This window comes from Elephantulus edwardii, unplaced genomic scaffold, assembly GCF_000299155.1.
Source record: "Elephantulus edwardii isolate Elephantulus edwardi_28Jun2011 unplaced genomic scaffold, EleEdw1.0 scaffold00263, whole genome shotgun sequence".
NCBI lineage: Eukaryota > Metazoa > Chordata > Mammalia > Macroscelidea > Macroscelididae > Elephantulus > Elephantulus edwardii.
In genome coordinates this window covers 3,110,720-3,133,243 of record NW_006400013.1, presented here as the reverse complement: position 1 = coordinate 3,133,243, position 22,524 = coordinate 3,110,720, and the positions used below count along the sequence as shown (strand labels likewise).

General features: G+C 37.1%; 1 protein-coding gene across 1 annotated transcript in view; it reads right to left on the bottom strand.

Annotated features, from left to right (window-relative positions):
- Nucleotides 1-22,213, bottom strand: part of TRIP4 (thyroid hormone receptor interactor 4) — a 100,579-nt gene extending 78,366 nt beyond the window's left edge. Inside the window, exons 1-6 of the mRNA XM_006899625.1 lie at nt 22,054-22,213; nt 16,403-16,572; nt 14,268-14,401; nt 7,490-7,702; nt 4,072-4,150; nt 387-516 (exon numbers count right to left, since the gene is read on the bottom strand). Of these exons, the coding sequence (XP_006899687.1) occupies nt 387-516; nt 4,072-4,150; nt 7,490-7,702; nt 14,268-14,401; nt 16,403-16,572; nt 22,054-22,154 (827 nt within the window). The 5' untranslated portion in view covers nt 22,155-22,213. The remainder of the gene's footprint in view (nt 1-386; nt 517-4,071; nt 4,151-7,489; nt 7,703-14,267; nt 14,402-16,402; nt 16,573-22,053) is intronic.
- Nucleotides 22,214-22,524: the final 311 nt, after the last annotated feature.

Below are 22,524 nucleotides of genomic sequence, written 5' to 3'. Positions count from 1 at the left end.
TACCCCCAAATATAATCCACTCTGCAACCCTCATTGCATACTCCTACGATAAAAATAATGCCCTAAAATATAATACTTTTAGACTATTCTCTCCCCCATAAACGTCAATGCCGTAAACATATTTCATCCAGTTTTTCTTAGTCTTACCCCCACCCCAATGCCAGCCTCATTCTACAACAGTGGCACCATAATATTCCCAGTAGTATAAAAGCTTTCCACAGTGGTTGCACCATTTTACACTCCCACCAACAGTGAATAAAGGTTCCAGTCTCTCCACAACCTTGCCAGATAGCTTAAACTTTTATACTCTACCCTGAAAATGTACCAAGTTCTAAAATAATGAACTAATATATTCCTTATCATTTGTTATTCCATCCATATCATACCTAGTTCTGTCAAACTCTAACAGTTTGTCTTTATGCTTGACAGCCTTCTCTAGGCCAGACTTAATTCGAGACTCCTGATGAGGAAGAAGATCTTTGGGAGAGATATCCACCTTTCCGGAATTCTCCATCCCTAAAATTCAACAAGGAAATTGAGTGGTGTCAGCCTACAGTACAAAGTTGGTTGTATCACTGTTCAACAAACAAAGCATCAGCAGATCTGATTCTGCCCCTGATGCCCTGGAACCTTCTCTTCAATGGAAAACAAACAAGTACATTGGTCAGGCTTTATTTACAAAGCATCAAGTAGAGCTTGACAATAAGTTTTCAGCAAAGTTAATATCCTTTTCATCTCTTAAGGAAATTTTGGCCACAAAAGATACCAAATTATTTAACAACACAACATAAAAATGTCACATAAATGAAATGTACTAAGTATGGCTGAATATTACATAAGTATAACTTTATATATCAAAACTATTAGAAGGGAAAAAAACAAAGAAGACATTTCAAAAGCAAAAAATTAATAGTTAATGAGAACCTAATAGATGCTAGTGCAGAATAAATGCATTATAATATTTCTCTCTCTCCATAACCCTGTAATACAGTTTCTATTTTCTTTGTCTAATGTTAATAAATGTATTAAGTCTACTCAGTCAGAAATTAGATGGTAGAAATGAAATGTGAATCCAGGTTTAATTGACTCTAAAGTTCACATGCTTTCACCACCCATGTACTATATTCTCTGTAACAAAATACCATGAAACAATATATTCTTAAAAAAAAGGACAGTCTATTATGATAAAACCGAGGTCCAAAAGTCTTAATAAAAACTAGGCTATAGTAAAGGCTGGTCTTTTCTTTACTTATAACAAGAAATTGATTCAAAATTTTATCAAGTTATTTTTTAAATTTTTGGGGGGATAGAGGCTATTCTACTGTTTTAAGTATATAAAAGCATCTATAACTTACCTCTTATGATAACTGTCTTTTTTTTAGATTTTATTTTAATAACATTAATGAACATTTACAGAGATTTGTATTTCCATACATTCATTGTTGCACTTGATAATTATCTTTTAAAAACCTACGTTGAAGAACTATAGAGACATGTTCAAGATCACTAATAATATAAAGAATTATAACTATAAAAAACAAAATGTCAAAATTCAGGGATGTCATATTTTTGGGTACATTATTAATATATCTTTAGAATGGTACAGTATTTTCATAAAGTAATTTTGCAAAGATCTCTCAAATACAAAATGACTATATTTTTTAAATTGATAAAGCAATAAGGCATTTACTTCAAGGAAATGAATGAAAAAGTATATTAATAAAGATGACCATTTATGGTATAATTTATCACTAAGAAAAATTTGAAAATCAAAACATCCAATAATAGAGAAAATAATCAAATGAATAGGGTAATTTTAGTCATCAAAAGCAATAAACAATAAATGTAAGTCAACAACATAGAAATAAATTAAGAAATATTGATTGAAACAAAGGAAAAACATAAAATTCTGTACATCATGATTGCTACTTCATAATATTTTTCAATCTATATTATTTTTTTAAATGCTCCAAAACTATGAACTAAAGCAGAAACAAAATTAAAACCTTTTCTTAAGTAGATAGAAATGTTATTTTTTCTTTTTAAAAATTCCCTCATGGAAACCGTAAGTCTCTGTAAATTCATTAAAATTAATAATTAAAAAAAATTTCTTCAATTATTCTCGGTGTTGTAAAACTGTTTTCTTATATTGACGTAATTTTTTTATAACTTTAGAAATGTTTTAAAGAGTTTCCAAACCAGTAATTGTCCCTGTAAAATCTCTATCCAAACAAAAAACCAAAACTCATCATTGTCAAGTCAGTTTCAAGCTTCCACTAAAATTAGTATCTTTCTAGCATATTTCTGGAGAGCAGGAGTGTCCCAACCAGCAGGATGCTGCTAACATAAAGGCAGTGCCTCTCTGGAGAGACGGATAATTTCTTCCTGTGCAATTTAGAGCCTCAGAAACCTAGCTATGAGCCAGTTCAGATTAAATAGCAATGAGGATTTTAAAAGTCATTCAAAGTAACATTTTTTTTTAATTATTTTTGCGTGTGTGTACCGTCAAATAGGATCTGACTGGTACAGGAGGAGATTGTCCCTCCTTTCCCGGCAGAGCATCTGGTGGATTTGAACCGTGCGCCTCTGGGATTGCAGTGCAGCTTCTTGCCACTAGGCCACCAGAGCTCCCCTCAGAGTAACATTATTAAAACTAAGAAAATTTGACAGTAGTACAATACTATTTATTAACTGCATATTAATACCAACATTTACATTTTTTTATTCCAGGATCCAGTTCAAGATCCTACTGAGTTGTTAAAGTCTCCATGTTGTGGTGTGTGCAGTTGAGTCAGAACGAGTCATAGGTGACCCGCCAGCAGGTTTTCAGAGGCAGTAAATCCCACAGAAGGACACTGCCTATCCTTCTGCCACAGAGCAGCTGTGGTGGATTTGAACCACATGTCTTTGGAATTTCAGCACAGCTTCTTATGACTAGGCTACTTCCTCTAATCTGTCTTTCCTTGTGTTTCATGACTTTGCAAATCTGTTCTTAAACATTTACTCAATAACTTTTTAATCCATCTGTGTCTCATGCTTGCAGCAATTACAACTGTAGCTTTGTAATGATGATTTCTGTTACTCTTATTTCTTCTACCTTATTCTTTAGAATTCTTTTGAAAGAAAGAATTGTACTTTCTAATTTGTTAACTTATTCAATTAGTTATTTATATATGAATGCTATGGGTTAAACTTGTTAAAAAGATACTGAAGTCTAAATCCCAGGTAGCTATGAATAATACCTTATTTGCGAAAAGTGCTTTGGCAGATACAATTAGCTAACAGGAGGTCAGACTGAGTAGACTGGACCCTGATCTAATATGATTGGTGTTCTTATATGAAGAAACAAGATAGAGAAACACAGAGGCAGAAAGACATACAGACAGAAGAATGGAGTAAAGCTGTCCCAAATTAAAGAATATTAGGGCTCCCAGAAGCTGACAGGCAAGGAAGTACTCTCCATTAGGGCTTCTAGAGGGAGTAAAATTCACCTGACATCTTACCTTTTAGACATTTCACTACAAAACAGTGAGAAAATAAATGTCTGTTGTAATCCTTTGTTACCACAATCCTAGAGAACTAATATATGCGTATACTCTCAAAGATTTTTTTTTATTCTTTGGGTTGTAAGCCAATACTATTGGCTGTGTTGTTTTTTTGGGGGGGTTGCTGTATGTTTACAGTGGTTCAAATCCATGCTGCTCCTTCAGAGAAAGAAGGGCAGTCTTCGACTGTTGTGAAACCCAATGAAGGCTTGAAATGAGTTGGAACTGACTTGATGGCAGAAAATTTGAGTTTTATTTAGCTGTTATTTATTTTGTTGCTCAATGTTTTATGGCCTTAACAGTACATTTTTTTATTATTATTATTATTAATTTTAATGAAAAATTTAGAGACTTTGGATTTCCATTCATTCATTATTACTAACAGTACATTTTTAAGAATATAAATGCTTATAGAATAAATGAGTGAAAGAGCTACATTATGCACATCAGGATAAAGAAATAATCACAGATGTTTAACAAAGTGTACTCATCACTACAGTGATCCAATCAGAAGAATTTTGCATACCTGACATGAGCTTCTTTAGCAGTTTTTGGCTCTTGTTTGAGTCACGATGTATAATATCCTGTTCTTCACGAGTACATACCTACAAAGTAATAATGGTAAAAAAAACCCCAAGAATGCAATAAAGCTGTATTGTTAGTTTGATACCTAAAAATTTTTTTCCTATAATTATATTTTATTAATTTTCATAAACATTTACAGAGATTTTGGGTTTCCATTCATTCACTGCTGCACCCTTCTCTCTAACCTCCTCCCAGTTTGTTCTTGTCCAAATGCCACAGTGCTTGTCAAAGCCAGTTCTGATTAATCGTCTTTGTCAGTGTGTCCTTTGCCATTCCCTATCACTCCTCCCTGAGAGAGACTTCACCCTGAGTCATAAGGAAAGGGGATGGCGTATTCTCTTAGCTACTTCCTGCTGAAAAGGGACGCTGTGGGTTTCAGGGTGAAGATATTCTCTCACTACTCTAAAGGGCCCCTTTGGCAGTAGGAAACACATAGACTATTATGGAGATTGATTTTGGAATTTAGATGCACTCTTATTGATTGTGCTTGGCCATACATATTCATATCCTTGAAGATGTATCATGGGGGTGTCGCAACCTAGAAGACACAAATTTGACTAACAAGTTATAAGTACATGAGTCAAAAATTATGGAAAAGTAAAAGAAAAGATTCTTTCATTGTTCCACAAACTCCCCCCCCAGGTCCCCTCCACCATGCAGCCCTCGCTCTAGACTCCTGTGATGACAGAAACACCCAGTTATATATCTCTTTTAAACAGTTCCCTCCCTCCTCCGCCTCAGTGCAGCACACATCATTGAACCCATCTTACTCAGTCTCTCCCCAACCCCAAGGACAGTCCCATTCTACAACAGTGGCATCATGTAATATTTGTCCCTTTGTGACTGGGATATTTCACTCAGCATAATGTTCTCCAGAGTCAACCATTTTGAATAATATTGCATGAGTTCCTTGTTTTTTAATGCAGCATAGTATTCCATTGTGCGAATATACCACAGCTTCTCTAGCCATTCGTTTGTTGATGGGCACTTAGGTTGTTTCCAACTCCTTGCTATTGTGAACAAAGCTGCAATAAACACGGGTGTACATATATCTGCTTGGATGTCAGCTATGGTCTAAAACCAACTCAAGGTGGATCATGGACCTAGGACTAAAACCAAGGACTATAAACTTCATTACAGAAAAGCTAGGAACAACACTAGAAGTCCTAATCCACAACATAAACAGTCTTCCCAGTATCCTGGAAAACCTACAACCAGGAGAAGATAACATAGATGAATGGGACCTTCTAAGACTCAAATCCCTATGCACATCCAGTCACTTCTCCAGTAGGGTAAAAAGGGAAGCCACTGACTGGGAAAAAGTATTTGGTAATAACATATCAGATAAGGGACTTATATCCAGAATTTATGAAATACTTGAGCACCACAACAAGATAAAGGTAAATAATCCAATAGAAAAATGGGCACAGGATATGAACAGGCACTTCACCGAAGATGACATTCAGATGGCTAACAAGCACATGAAGAAATGCTCAAAATCCCTAGCCCTAAGAGAGATGCAAATTAAAACAACTATGCGATATCATTTCACCCCAGTCAAAATAGCAAAATTTAACAGAACAGCAAGCAACAAATGCTGGCGAGGTTGTGGAGAAACTGGAACCCTGATTCACTGTTGGTGGGAGTGTAAAATGGTGCAACCCCTGTGGAAAGCAGTATGGCGCTTTCTCAAAAAGTTGCAAATAGAGATACCATTTGACCCAGCAATTCCACTACTGATACCTAAAAATTAACCTCCAGTTAGATATTATATGTTAAGTCTGTTAGTGTTCTTTTATCTGGACAAAGGTACTAAAATATATACATGCAAATGAGTTGTGCCCTAGGTCTCTTTCCATTTCTTTCTTTTATGAGCCACAGAGTAAAACTGATCTCACTGTTAACTGTCCCTGGAGGACTTGATTGGTGGTGGTGGTGGGGGTTTGGTGGTGCAGAATCTAACCTACTCTTACAGATTTGCTTCTATTGAGAATACTGCTTTTTTTTTTATAAAACCTTCCCACTTCTAATCTTGAAGGCTAAGTCTTATAAATTATAAGCAGATGCATTGTAAGATAGAAAAAACAAAGCCAATTACAGTGCCAATCACTGAGAACCAGTATAGCTTTTATACTATATACTCTGTACCCTGGAGTATTATCTACTCGTAAAATAATATATTAAACACAGATTGAGCTTTATTATAAAATTACTGCCATTGTAAGGGGGGAAGTGGAGTATGGGCTGCTTAAAAATCCTTTCATGATGAGCTTGTAAAACTTTAAGACGTCAAGGCAAATCTGCTTTACATTACTATTTCTTAAAACTGAAGGATCCAAAATATTTACCACAAAACAGTGTACTTCCTAACGTCTGCCTCAATGGCACAGGAGTTCTTGCCAGCAGCTGTAAAGTATTTTTCTAGAGACAGTCCCATATGGGAAGAGACTTACCATCATTTCATGAAAATTTTTATTGATACACACTACATTTTTTTCAGGTCATCCACTGTCTGCCAGCTTATTCTTTAAGTATATGGGGCAGGGGATTAAGGGCCTCATTAAAGAAGAAGAGAAAATTAAAGCAATGTGAAATAGATGCCATCACCAACATAAAATGCTACTGCTTCTGCCAGCCAGCTCAACTGGCATTATAAGCTTTCTAGACAACTCATTAGTGTTTTTGTGAGAGAGTCATTAGTGATCCATTCTTCAAGTCATTCTCTCAGACAGAGCAGAGCTCTAACAGTGAGGTGTCCTGGAAACAAGCTGTAATGACCTGAGGATTATGTCACAGTGGCTCTGTTCCTCTAGGGATAGAAGCCACATCTGAAAGCTTTGACTAAATGTTTTGACATTTCAGGCCCCAAAGTTCTCCTGAATTGAACTTAATCCAATGCCAGAATTGAATCCCTCAGCAATGTATTTTCTAAAACTTTTCCCACTAAGAAGCCTTAGTATTAAGATAAAACCTGGAGTTTTTAACTAATCAAATTCCTGTGGAGCACACTGGACATCTTGAGGAAGAAATTTACTAAGAGAAATTACTAGGGTCTTGAATGACCCTATAAATTAAGAGATTTAAAAAACCCACCACAAAATTGAAATTCTGATTCTCAGTCAATTCCAACTCAAAGTGATTGTTTAGGTCAGATTAGAACTGCTCCTATAAAGATGTCAGGGCTCAAATTCTTTTCAGAAGAAGATTGCCACATCTTGCTCCCTCAGAATAGCTGGCAGGTGTAGAATATCCAGCTTTCAGTTAGCAGCTGGGCATTTTAACCACTGTGCCACTACGCTTCTCTATATGAACACAGTAACACAAAGCACAGTAAAAGAAAAAAGAAAGAAACCACTTACCAGAGAGCCACAGAATAAGCAGGGGCCAGAGCCCTCTTGTTCACAGACAATACGCCCACAAATCAAACAGTTATTGATGAGCTTGTGCTTCTGGCCCAGACAATCACAAGAGTGGCGACCAGGGAGCAGGACTGCAAGCCGGTCTTGTCCCTCTTTTGTGTATAAATTGACAAACTTTGTCTTCTTCTTTAAGGAGTTACTGTTCTCTTGTGCCTAATATAAAAAGACATCAGAAATAGCATCAAGCAACAAGGGACAATGAAAATAGTCAATGAAGAACAACTATTACTTCTCTGTCTAATAATTTATACACTTCCCAGGAACTAGGAAACAAGTTAGGAGAAATACAAGTTAATTATAAAAAGGACCTGAGGAAAAGTAAGGTTGTAATAACAAATAATTTATCTCTGTGTAGCTTTGAGCCCTCAACAATGGCTGGTGGAAGGTAAACACAGCAGTCAAAGACATACACTACATTTTGCACATGACAATTTAAAGCATGAAGCTCCGGTGGTGTAGTGTATAGGGCAGTGCCTTACTAATCTAAAAGGCCAGGTTTCTCTGGTGGTTTGAATTCACTAGTGGCTCAAAGGGTGAAATATAGTCAATCTCCTCCCATGTGATTTACAGCCTTGGAAATCAAATGAAGGGTCCACTATGACTTGGTTCTGACTTGACAGCAAAAGTGAGTAAACTTTTTCAGCACTGCTAAATTGGAGATCATAAGAAACAAGAATGTATCTAAAAATCAGATGATAAAAATATAAAAATAAATCACAGATTTGGAAATTTAGAAATACCAGTAAAGTAAGAAAAACCAATTAAAACTGACTCAATAGAGGGAGCTCTGGTGGCCTAGTGCCAAGAAGCTGCACTGCAATCCCAGAAGTATATGGTCCAAATCCACGAGATGCTCTGGTGGAGAAGGAGGGACAATCTCCTCCTGTATCAGTCAGATCCGATCTAATGGTACACACACACACACACACACAAAATAATAAAATAAAATTAAAAAAAAATTGACTCAAGAAGAAAAAGATCATAATTTTTTTTAAGATGAAAAATTTTAAAAATGGGTAAAAGACCTAAACAGGAATGGCCAAGAGACACATGAAAAGGGTTAAATTTCATTAACCATTAATAGAAAAAAAAATCACATTGCAACTGCCACACATTAGCCAGAATGGCTGAGTTGAACACTAGAAAATACAGAATGTTGGTGAGGAAACAGAGCAATTGAAATTTTCCCACAGCTGGTGGACATGTAGGGAGCTTGGTAGTGTAGCTTACAGGGAGCTGTGCTGCTCACCCAAAGGCTGCACCTCTCTGGTGGTTCTAATCCACCATAAATCAAACATGAGATTGCATTATCATGACTACATCATCAATCTTCCACAGAGTGGCTGGTGGGTTCAAACTGCTGACCTTTCAATTAACAGTTCAACAAATAACTCAACCCATGACCATGGCTTCCTTCATAGCCAACAGAAATGTTCACCAAAAGACAGGTGCAAGAATGCTCCATTGCAGCATCAAAATGAAAAACTATTCAAATGTTCAACAGTAGAAAAGATAAGATTCATTAAGAGGATTCTAATGTAACAATAAATGGAAAAGTGTATTTACTCAAAACAATATGGACAAAAAAACTCATAAACATAGCATTAATTCTAAGAAGCTAGGCACGAAATAATACATACAATTTATTTGCATTTATTAACACAAAGTTCATGAACAGGCAAAACCAGTCTACAGTGCTGGAAGTAAAGTTTTACTTCTATATGTCTATTGTAAAACAAACATTTTTCAAAGAATTCTAGTTATCAGCTTCTAACACTTCAAAGCTATAGGTGTTTCTCTTCAAAACCATATCACAGTCTTTTTCATTATTTTCCCTATAAATGAAGAGATTCACAATCATCCCATGAACTGGCATTTCAGAGAAGAAACTAACAGTTCTTGTGTATGATAGGGTTATTACAAGGAAGAGGTCTTTGGTAAGTAAAAAAAGAAAGGTAACATGTCCTAATGTCCAAAGTTGGAAAGTTAAAGTTCTCAATTAGCAATAATCACACTTCAGATAAACTGATTGGCTACGTTATTGCCACTGTGCAAAGCTCAAAGTTAGAAAGTTAAGATCCTCTCCCTAGACAATATCACATGTACCAGATAAAGTCAACTTAGATCAGAATGGAAACCTAAGAAAAGTGATAGGGATTATATCCTATCTAGCAGGTTGTGATTTTTCAAAATTAGTCAATAGTATCTTGGGCAGTTAGGAATGGTGGTGAGGAGATTTATAAACTCCAAGCAAAAGCTTTTCTTTTTACTCCCATTAAAGTATAAAGTATTAAAATAACAGATGTAAGAGATATATGTAAGAGATTGGGGCTGTGCTTTGATGAGGTCTATTACAAGTAAAAGGCAGTATTTACTGCATGAGAGAAGGAAAAAAGATAAACAGGAACATACATAGCAGATCATTCTGTGCTTAAAACCACTCACTGGTTTCCTGGAGCACGTAGAGTAAAATACAAACTACTTAAAATGGCCTACAAAGACCTACATCTGGCCTCTCAGGACTGTGCAACCTCACTGACATACCATTCTTCCCTTGCTTGCTCTGTTTCAGTCACACAAGCCTTCTGATACTTTCTCCAACACTCCCCTCCCCAACTGATCTTTCACACTGTTATTTCTTCTGAGTACAGTGTTCCTAGCCCCTAGCCCCGCGTTTCACATACTAGCTTCCTCTCAGCATTCAGATCTTAGCTACAATTTCACCCGAAAAACCTATCTAGACTAGTTCTCATCCTATCGCTTATTGCTCTTATTATTTCTAATGGTACTTTTAATAATATATAATTACCTTTTTCTTTTCTTTATCTTCTCTATCCTTCTTACGAACCACAAAATACAAATTCTAGGAGAACATGAAAACCTAATTTATTGATATATCTCTAATGTCTAAATCAGTGCTTGGCATATAGAAAACACCAATACAAATTTCTGGGTAATGAATAAATTATCTTTTGAAAATCAAGAAAGATTTACTTAGAGGTCCAAAAATGCAGCCCTAAATATATACAGGATAAGCCACCTTTTCAAACATTCCCCTCAAGCTTGTGTTTAATCAGAACACTCATCCAAGGACAAAATAAAGAATCATAAATAGGTTACTGACAACATACAAATATATTCAAAGTATTGGGAGACATGAAATGAAAATCATTATTAATTTAAAAATCTTTCCCCACGCAAATCAGTGATTTGAGTGGAACCTTGAGGGCAGTGAGTTGCTATCAATTGGGAAAGAACAGCTCAGAAAAGGAGAGTGAGAATTCTTACACAATTCAAAGAATACAGTCAATGTCACTAAATTTTACCAGTAAAAACTGGTGAATATGTTGTGCTGTATACTCTTAACAAAGTTTAAAATGTTTACTCTAAGTATCTACTGTATTATTTGTTATTCAATTAACTGTTGTTGTTATGTATAGTCAAGTCAGAAGTGGCCCAAGGCTGACCCTACAACAGATTTTCAGCAACAGTAAATCACACAGGAGAAGAATGCCCATCTTTCTCTTGCAAAGCAACTGGTGGATCTGAATCAAGGACCTTCACTTCGGGTGGACAGCACAGCTCCTTACCACTAGGCAACCAGAACTCCTCATTCTATTAATGGTCATTGTTAAAAAGAAAGAATAATACAAGGAAGAAAATTTAAAACAATGATTATATCACTAAAGAAAAAACACAACTGACATTTTCCTATGGCTTTTCTTATATAGTTATATGAAGGTGGTCTGTGCATTTGAAAGTAATCCTTGTATGGTGTTAACATTTAAACACTCATTCCTAACTGAGATGTTGTTGACCAAATGCAGCCAGTAGTGCTTCAGAGAGTAGGCTTCTGAAAGATCACGGCCTTGAAAACCTTGTGGAGTAGCTATGCTCTGCAACACAGGGTTGTCATGAGTCAGAATCAACCTGATGACAACTACCAAGGACTATGCCTATGATGCACATGACCGCGTGTGTGGGAATCCTTGATTCATGCTTTTCCACTTAGTAGTCTACAATGTGCATTTTCCAAAGCTATATATTTTGGTCAAGGACTGAAGCCTTCAGTATGGATTGAAGCTCAATGTCAAGAAGACAAAGATTCTCACCACTGGACCAACTGGCAGCATCAGGACGGATGGTGAAGAGATTGAGATTTTTAACAACTTTAGTCTGCTCGGCTCCATGGTCAACACTCTTGGTACCAGTAGCCAGGAAATCAAAAAACGTATTGCAATGGGAAAGTCTGCTGTTAGGAACCTCTCCAGGGTACTGAAGAGCAATGGTGTCTAACGGAGACTAAGGTGCGTCTGATACAGGCCATGGTGTTTGCAATCACTTGTTACGCATCAGAGAGTTGGACAATGACTAGGGAGGATAGACGGAGAATTGATGCCTTTGAGCTGTGGTGCTGGAGAAGAGTATTAAATGTACTGTGGAGTGCCAAGAAAACAAACAGATTCATCCTAGAGAGGGTTAAACCGGGCTGCTCCTTGGAGGCAAGGATTTTGGAGCTTCGTCTGACATACTTTGGACATGTTGTAAGGAGGGAGAGGTCCCTGGAGAGGGACATCATGCTTAGGAGGGTGGAGGGATAACGCAGGAGGGGAAGACCCTATATGAGGTGGATTGATTCAGTGATGGGGTAATTGGGATGGGTGTTTGTGTCGGAGGCTGTGCGATTGGCACAGGATAGAGCAGGGCTGAGGGCTGTTGTACATAGGGTCGCTATGAGTCGCAAGTGACTCGACGGCACATAAGAACAACAACAACATATATTTTGGAGAATAATTAAATTAGCTGCACTGTATTCCACCAAAGGAGGGAACATGTTTTAACTACTGTTGGACAATCAGGTCAGTACAATACTCAATAATATTAATACTACTATTATAATTTAAATTTTCTCTGTGCATTTAAGTTAGATTGCTAGAGGCAATATTTTACAAATTATACAAATGAGTATATGATCATTTCCTCAGTTCTGGGTGCATGCTACCAAACTACCTTACAGAAGGTTTAAATCAAATTTACATTCCACCAGTAACATAGAACAGGAGAGAACTGTTTCAGTACCTCTCAGAATTTAGTATTTTAATGTAAAAATCTTTGACAATTTAATTGGTACTATTCTCAATGATTTCATGTATATTTATTTGATTATTAGTATCAAGACTGGTCACATTTTTTCTGGGACAAGGGAGAGAGACTGTTTCCTTAGGAGACAAGATTAGGCCTTGTTTTTTTTTTTTTTTTAAAAAAGCCCCCACTCCAAGATTACAACCTTAAAATAGGGAAAAATCCTGTGCACAGCAAGACAAGTTGGTCATACTAATTATAACAACATTAAACACATTAAACATTTTTGTCTTTAGTAGTCATTTGTGTTTTCTTTCATGTGTAATAATTTTTGTTGATCTTTTTCCAATTAATAAAAAGCTTTTATCATTCTTTTGTTTCACTTTAACTTAACCTTTCTGTAAAAACAGTTTTCTCTGGTCATCACACACAGACTTTTTTTAGTTACTACATTTGCATTTTAGCTTCATTAATTGGCCCTCTTCACAGAAATTTGTTCTTGTTGTTGTTCTGTACTGTAGAGTTGGAACCAACCCATAGCTGACCCTCCAGTGGGTTTTCAGAGGTAGTTAATTATAAGGGAACAGAGCACATCAAATTGTCATGATTGTAAGTATAATTCTGCTCATCCCACAGCATTGTCATAGAAGTCAAAAGAATGTGAAAAAGTTTTTAAACTTAATTAAGATGATGGTGGTGGTGGTGGAGACTGGCCCAAAATAGGAACACTATTAACATATATATAAACATACAACAATTATTGAACTGAAGGGCTAGTGTCCTTTCTTAAATTTTTTTCCATCATATGTAATACATAAAACTAAAAACCTAAACCTACTTCTGTCAAGTCTATCTCAACTCACAGCAACCCTACAGGACAGAATAGATCTGATCCATGGAATTTCTAAGATGGTAAATCTTTATGCACATAGACCTTCACATCTTTCTTCTGCAGAGTGGATGGTACATCTGAACCACTGATCTTTTTGGTTAGCAGCTGACAGCTTTAACCACTGATTACTTGGGCCCCTTATATAATGTATGTTGTTGTTATTATTGTTTTGCCATCGAGTCGGGAACTGACCCATAGTTGATCATCCAGCAAGTTTTCAGAGACTGTACATTCTGCTGTGGAGCAGCTGATGGATTTGAACTGAATGTCTTTGGTTTTGCAGTGCAGCTTCTTACCACTAGGCCATGAGAGAGCTCCCTATGTGCATCAGAAAATTACTCATAGCTAGTCCTTCAGTGGGTTTTCAGAGGCTATAAATCACACTGGATGAGACTGTCCATCTTTGTCCCATGGTTCAGACAGTGGATCTGAAATGTGTACCTTCAGGTTGGGAGCACAAATTTTAACCCACTAGGTCATAAGAACTCTTTTATACAATGTATAGATATAATCTCACAACTCAAAACAAATGGTCTTAATCATGTTGTCAAAAGAAATATATATAAAAAAAAAGAAATATATAAAAGCAGTACATCAGAATTATTATTTTCTACGAAGCATTTGTTGAAAATTGCCATTCTGATCAATTTTCACACTTTGCTATCTGAAATGGATTAGTTAGTCTATGGATTAGTTCTTCTTCTTCATATTGCCAAAAAAAAGCTTCATTTTCTAAGTACTCACCTTGGCCAAATCAAAAGGTGTTTTGACTTCTACGGTTACATCTGGTTCAGCAAGTGTAGGAACTTCTTGTCTGTTTCTTCCTTTCCTCCTAGTTTTCTTTATCTGTTCTCCTGATCGCTGCCCATCTAGAATGTCTTTAAGGCGGAAAAAAAAAATATTTTAAAATTAATTGTTTCTAAAATCAGAATTAAATGTCAGCCAATATTTCCAAGATAGTGGGAAACCATATTGTATTAAGTTGGGTAAAACTGCTATCACGGATCTCTTGAAACAGCTGAAGACTAAAGACATCACTCTAAAGACTAAGGTGGGCCTCATCCAAGCCACAGCATTTTCTACAGTCTCACATGTATGTCAAAGTTGTACAACGTACAAGGAAGATCAAAGAACTAGTGTCTTTGAATTGTGGTGCTGGTGAAAAATACTGAGCAAACCACAAAATGCCAAAAGAACAAATAACTTTGTCTTGGAAGATGTGCGACCAGAATGAGCCTCAAAAGCAAGGATAATGAAACTTTATCTCACATGCTTTGGCATGTTATCTGGAAGGGCTAGGTCCTGGAAAAGGACATCATGTTTAGATAATAAAGGGTCAGTCAAAGAGATGAATACCCTCAGAACTCCAATAATGGGTTTAAGCACAGCAGAGTTTGGGAGGATCTTAGAGGATCAGGTAGGGTTTTCCTCTTTGTACAGGTCCTTAATGAGTCAGAACAAATTTGATGGTACCTGTTACCTTCGAATTGTGGTGCTGGAGAAGAGTCTTGAACATCCCATGGACTGCCAAGAAAACAAATACATCTGTCTTGGAGAGGGTGAAACCAAGTTTCTCCTTGGAGGTTAGGATTTTGAAGCTCCGTCTCACATGTTTTGGGCATGTGGCCAGGAGAGACTGGTCCTTGGAGAAGGACATCATGCTCGGAAGAGTGGAGGGACAATGCAGTGGAGGAAGACCCCAGGTGAGATGGATTAATTACAGTAACTGGGGCAATGGGGGTTGGTCTGTCAGAAATAGTGAGACTGGCTCAGGGCAGGCTTCAGAGTTGCTGTACTTGGGGTCGCTGTGGATCACAGAAGATTCAACGGCACATAACAACAACAATGACAAAAGAACAGGTCTATCTTGGGAAAGGTGCAGGCAGAGTGCTTCTTTGTCTCTCATACTTTGGACATGTTGCTAGGAGAGGCTATTCCTTGGAAAAAGATATCATGCTTGTAAGGGCGAGGAAGACTGCCTATCAAGATAGACTGACATGGTGACTGCAGCAATGGGTGCAAATGTATCAGAGATGGTGAGGGTGGCACAAAAGAGAACAGAGTTCAGGTCTGTTGTTCATACGGTTGCTATGAGTCAGGTCATTATGAGTTGTACTTGACTTGAAGGCAACTAACTGCTGTTACCAACAAACTAAATAAAACCTCATTGCTGTTGAGTTAGAGCTGTGAACTTCAGCAGGTTTCCAGAGGCTGTAAACTGCACTAGAGAAGACTGCCCGTATTTCTCCCAAGAACTAGCTGGTAGATTCGAACCAGCCACCTTTAGTTTAGCAGCTTCAACTGTGCCATCACAGTCCCTAGCAACACAATTCAACTATAAACACTTTTTAAAAAAAGATTAATATTAAAAAATAGAATTAAAATTTTATATTGTAGACTGCACAATAATCTACAGTTAATTATGAGTTAGATCTTTTGGGGTTTTTAGTTTGATGTTCATCTTTTATACTATTTAACTAAATACTAAATATACTATTTAGCTAAGTATTAAAGAATTAAGCCTCTAAATATTACTCATATTTAGTCAGTATTTTACTAATGTCCAGGTATACACATAGCTGAAAAATGTTTAACACCCATACAAAATTTTCAATTTATTCTAAAAAGAAGTATCTTGTGATATTTTTCTAAGTTGAGAAAGTATGAACAAAAGGAAAAAAGTAAAAGTCTGAACTATAACAATAGTTCTAGTGTAGAAGTTTTATTACAATGGTTCATTACATATTGAATGAAACTGAACTGAAAAAAGCCCTTATGTGATTCTATATTAGGAAGCTGTGAAGAAACGCAAGGTGACAGGAAATATGAGGTCTTACAAAGCTGGTACCAAAAGAAATAATATCTCAGTCTTTACTTACCCTCTTTTTTGAAGCACTGCTGCAAAGGATCAGAAATCAACTCTTGATCATTATTTTGCCATTTTAATATGAGGTCTTCTATGAATTGGCCTTTTTTGCCCTCATTTCCCTGGAGGAGGTCAGTAACATATTCTCGTATCTCTTCAGCACTCTCAATTGATAAAACATACCTCAAGAGAAAGATTTAAGGTTTAAAACAATGTTTTTTCAATAATCAGAAGAGGTCAAGCTAGTAAAACCATTTATCTGGTAGTGTTTACTCTGAGTCAATTACTATGTGAGATACTAGGCTTAGTTAAAACGGAATTAGGACAAAGACCCTAATCTCCTATAGTACCTAATGTAATCTTTCTCTAGAATCAAATCATTGTTGTGAAGACAGACTACTGAGGCTGCCCCTGAGATAGCAATCCTATGATTACACTTCTGCAATCATGCATTCTTCTGAATAACAAAATTCTTCATTTCTGTATTGTAAAACCTGAGATTTCTCAATGAATAAACAGCTATGTCTTGGAGAAAGTACAGCCAGAGTACTACTCCTTGCAGGAAAGGATGACAAAGCTTTGTCTCAAAGAGTTTGGACATATTATGAGAGACTGTTCTTTGGAAAGGAACATCATGCTTGAAAAGGTGGAGGGTTGGCTAAAGAAAGACAGACCTTCAACCAGATGGACTGATAGAGTAACTGCTGCAATAGACTCGAGTATGTCAGAAATGAAGATGATGGCATAGGTTAGGACAGAGTTCAGATCTGTTGTTTATAGGGTTGCTATGAATTGTACTCAACAGCGTCTAACAACAACATCAACACAATTAATTACTAATTCTGTGTTTTAAAAAAAATCATAAATAACATCACAGAGGAACAAATTTTAGGGAAATGTTCTAGAGGGTTACATAAAGTGAAACTAAAGTACAAGACAACACAATTTTTCTAGAAATTAGCCAATATATTTCAAATGTCTCAAAAATTGATCCAAGAATTTTATTTCTATTATCTTATATGAAAAAAGCCTTAATGACATAAGTGTTGGGCTGCCAACCCCAAAATGAGCTGTTAGAATACACTAGTCACTCCTTAAGGAGAATTAGTGGCCTAATCCCTAGTGAGTTGCACTGCTAAGCCAAAGGTCACCCCTCTCTAGTGATCTGGATCGTTTAGCTGCTCCAAGGAAGAAATACGCACAATCTACTGTGAGATCTTGAGCCTCTGAAAAGCACTGAAAGTCAGCTACAAGCCTATTTGCCTCCACAGCAATAACTGAGTCAATAACCACTGAGGGAGCTCTGGTGGTTTAGTTCCTAGGTAGTTGTGCTGCTAACCCAAAGGCCAAGCCTCTCCAGCAGTTCAAATCCACAAGCAACTCTGAGGGAGAAAGATGGGAAATCCCTCCTGTGCAATTTACAGCCTCCAAAAACTTGCTGCAGAATCAGCTATAGATAGTTCCACTTGAAGGCAGTAAGTGCCTTTTTATGTGCTGAAAAAGATGGTAAGGTCATATATTAAAATATTACCATTAAACAGTTCATCTTTTTTCCCTACAATGAATGTTTGGAAAATGTGTTACCTTATAACATCCATAGGAAAAAAGGCATGAAGAACATATGGAAATTCATGAAATACTTTCATGTGAAATGTTGAAATGTTATTCTATAGTTAACAGTTTTTAAGTATGACAAGAGAACATACTAATGCAAATAGTGGTTATCTCTGGATTGTGGCATTATGGTAATTTTCATTTTCTCCTTTGCCTTTTTCGGATTTTGTTTTCTACAGTGATTACAACTTAAGATCAGAAAAAGTAATAAAAAATTGTAATCCAGATGCACTGGTACAAGAAGTAACAAAAAATATCATAATAATATTAAACTTTTATTAATGTCGCATTACATTTTCAGATTTGACAAAAATATGTGTCTCTCAGCCTCATTAAGAGTTTACTCAAAGCTACCATACTTTCTTAAAAAAAAGGTTTTAACTTTTGCATTGACGTTGTTGTTGAGATTGCCTTCGAGTCGAGCATGATTCATAGCAACCCTATGAACAAAAGGCTTAAAGCCCCTTTACATCTATCAACATTTATCAAAGTTCATAGAGTTTCCAGAGGCATGTTATTTAGGAAGTGGATGCCACTCCTAGTAATTTACCCAGATTATACTGTAAATAGTTTACAAATTCAGCTGCTAACCAGAAGGCTGGAAGTTTGAGTCTACTCAGAAGTACCTTTGAAGAAAGGCCTGCTTATTTAGAGAAAACGCTTCTACTCAGACACAGGTGGGATCAGAATTGGTTCAGTGCAGCTGGTTTACTGATATCAAAGGCTCACAGAGCTGAAACAGAGTAGGGGGAGCCTCAAGACATTATTTAGCCTGAGAATTTTTAAATCACCAATGACAAGCTTCAAGAATTCCAAAAATATTTTATTAAACTTCATCTGACACTATAGTAAAGGCACATTCATCTAAATGTTATATGCCAACTATTACAAAATGGAGTCAACTATAATTTATGCAGACTTCAAAATAACATGTACTTAGCTAACTCCATGTACAGATCTCCAATGTCTTATAAATAAATGTATCAGTGATTAGGAAGGTAGTAGCTCTGGACTACCTTTTTTTCTTTTTCTTTTTTATTTTGGCCTATTTGTGGCTACTCAAATGAAATTTTTCAAGCTAATAAACTACAAACATCAGGCAGGTTCACCAATTTCCACAGCAAATGCTTTCATCCTATCATAATAACTTCTTGTGTAAAAACTAGTAAACATTTAATAAGTGGTTCAAACAGGATTACATCATAGGTAATTTTAGTGCTTAAGTTTTGGGTACTTCTGGTTGAACTTAACATTGAGAAGACTGTATCTAGCATTCACATTCCATTTCAAATTGTTGATAAAAAAATAAGTACTGTTTTTAAAATGAATGACTGATATAAATTCAAATAAAACCACTTTTTGTATTTTACTTGTTTCAAATTCTCATCATTTCACCTGAAAGCATTCTTACTTTAATAAAGTTTGAATGCAACTTACTTAACTTCATTTTGCCTTTAAGGAAAGGTGAAGCCAAATCATATTTTTACTGCCTTTTTCTTTCTTTTTAGCATTTTCCAGTGGTTTTGTTTTTAAACCCTCCTCTAAAATAGGTTCTCTTTCTCCTTGCAACAGAAAACTCATCTGACTTGCTAGAAAAGGCTTAGATGTCTAGATAAATTGAAATAACAGCAATTTAATTTCTACCACCAGGGTTCAATTCGTTGATTTAAAATTTATAGTAAGCCTCATCTTTTTAGAAGTTTTTCCCTGTCCAAATACTCTGCATACCACCTACTTCATCCATTAGTTCTAAAAGTGAAGTCATGACTTTTTCTAAATTTCTGGTCTTAATGCTATTGTTGTGTGTCATCTAGGTAGAACCAACCCGTAGTTGACCCTCACCCATAGCTGACCCTCCAGCCCATTTTCACAGTTAGTAAATTCTTTCTTCCAAGGAGCACCTGATAGATTCGAATAGTTTACCTTTGCATTGACAGCACAATTCCTTACCATTAAATTAAGCCACCACTAAGCCTCTTGTTGTTGCTGTTGCTGTATACCATCGAGTTGGAACCCACCCATAGGTGATGCTCCAGAAGGATTTCAGAGGCAGTTAACTGTACATGAGATTGCCCATCCTTTTGTGGAGCAGCTGGTGGATTTGAACCTGCTGTCTTTGGGACTGCAGTGCAGTTTCTTACCACTAGGCCACCAGAGTGGCATCTCTCATTTGCTGCTGTGTACCATAGAGTACCATTCTCCTCAAGGTTAGCCACTATTTATTGTGATCCACACAGTCAAATGCCTTTGCACAGTCAATGAAACACAGATTAGACATTCCTCTAGTACTCTGCTTTCTGCCACTATCCGTCTGACAATGTCTCTAGGGCCATGACCTTTTCTAAACCTAGCTTGTATTTCTAGTAGTTCTCTGCTGATGGACTGTTCCAGTTGTTTTTGGATAATCTTCAGTAGGATTTTGCTTGCATGTGATATTACTGATATTGCTCAATAATTGACACATTCTTGTCAGGTCACCTCTTTCTGGAATGGGAATAAATAAGGATCTCTTCCAGTCAAGTGGCCAGGTAGCTGTCCTTCAGATTTCTTGGCATAACCCGGTGAGCACATCCAGGGCAGCACTTGTTGAAATATGTCAATTGGTATTCCATCAGTTCATGGGGCCTTATTTTTTGTCATCCTTCAGAGCTGCCTGCACTTCCTCCTTCATCACCACTGCCTCTTGATCATGTTGTTTCCTTAAATTCTTCTGTGTCAACCAATTCTTTTTGGTATACTTCTTCCATCTTCATTTAATGCTTTCTGGATCACTCAATATTCTACCCATAGCATCCTTATGAGAATGGGAATCCAGAACACCTGATTGTGCTCATGCAAAACCTATACTCAGACCAGGAAGCAATCCTCAGACCAGAGCAAGGAAACCTGCATGGTTCAAAATCACAAAAGGAGTGCCTCAGGGATGCGTTCTATTACCATACTTTTTCAATCTATATGCAGAACAGATACTTTGGGAGGCTGGGCTTTATGAAGAGAATTGTGGCATCAAGACTGGAGGAAGACTCTTTAACAACCCGGGTTATGCAGATGACACAACCTTGCCTCATGAAAGTGAGGAGGACCTGAAGCGCTTGCTGCAGAGGGTCAAGGACTGTAGTCTGCAGTATGGACTGAAGCTCCAAATCAAGGAAACAAAGATTCTCATCACTGGTGCAACTGGCAGCACCATGACTAGATGGCACATAACAACAAGAACCATATAGTCGGAAATGACCCATAGCTGACCCTCTCGCAGAGATTCAGAGGCAGTTAATCACATGAGAGAATGCCCATCCTTCTCCTGCAGAGCAGCTGGTGGCCTCAACATTTAAGAGATCTTTATTCTGTGCTCCCACAACAACTACCAGTTCCCCCAGCAAAAAGGCAAAATCCAAAAGTATAGTCAATGTGGTCCTAACATCTTGTAACAATATATGTTAAGTCAAATGAAAGCAAGTGTTAAATCAAGTTCACCATCTCCATTTCCTAAGAATCAATGTCTTAGTGACAAGTTTTGTTATTCATTTTATCGATGACAAATCTAAAGAAAATGTAAATTGCCCAAGGTTCCAAAGCTGGTAAATTACAAGAGATAATAAAGCTCCTGAGTCAAGAGCTATTAGCACTGTACAAGGCTCCCCCTTCCTAATTTCTATACGACACAACTAAGAAGGACTAAACTAAAACGTCTCGTAAGGAATGTTGGGAACCACCAATTGGTTGTGCCTTTTATTCAAAGAATACATAAGGAAACTGGTTCCCGAGATTGTCTTACTAGTTGTCAGGGATTCTAGCGTTTTTCTAGGGAAGAAATGGTTCTATTGATGAAATGTGGCGCTTCACAACCTATTCTATACTACAAATCTAAACTGTATTCTGTATTACAACCTAAACTATAAAGCCAGAGGCCAAAATCGGGTTCCCTTTATCACATTTCTTCACACTCATCAACTATTCAATCCACCACGTATCCCCATTCTGCCAGATCTCTGCTGGAACTCTGTCAGTGCATATTCCATCCTTCCCGCCTCAGGCCCGAACCAGTCTCACTGCATGATCTCCTCGCTGACATCCAGGCCGAAAGTTTTCCGCAACTCCTGGGTGCACCAGAGAACCAACTGCTCCCGAAACACCGCCCCTGCCACCGCCATCTTTCCGAGCCGGAACCACCCGGCTGCCAAAACCCTGCGTACTGCGCCGGACTAGTTCCCTAGGCAACACCACCCAGTCCGCCAAAGTTCCGCGAGTAGCGCGATACTCGGCATTGTCTCTACGCCTCCTCGTCTTCCGTGTTTGTAAACGCTCGTCCACGCCGGCTCTGTTCGCTCGTGATTTGCTAAAGTCAAATGCTGGATTCAAGGAATGCCATTAGAAGTTCTGCAGAGAAGAGAAAGCAGATCTTTCTTACGAAAAGTAAAGTTCAGAAGGGAAAAATATTCTGGGTCGACAAAAGGACCTGGACTGAAAGGCTAGCTTTAAATTGCTTTGACTTTATGTGAAACATTTTAAAAGCACTAGTTG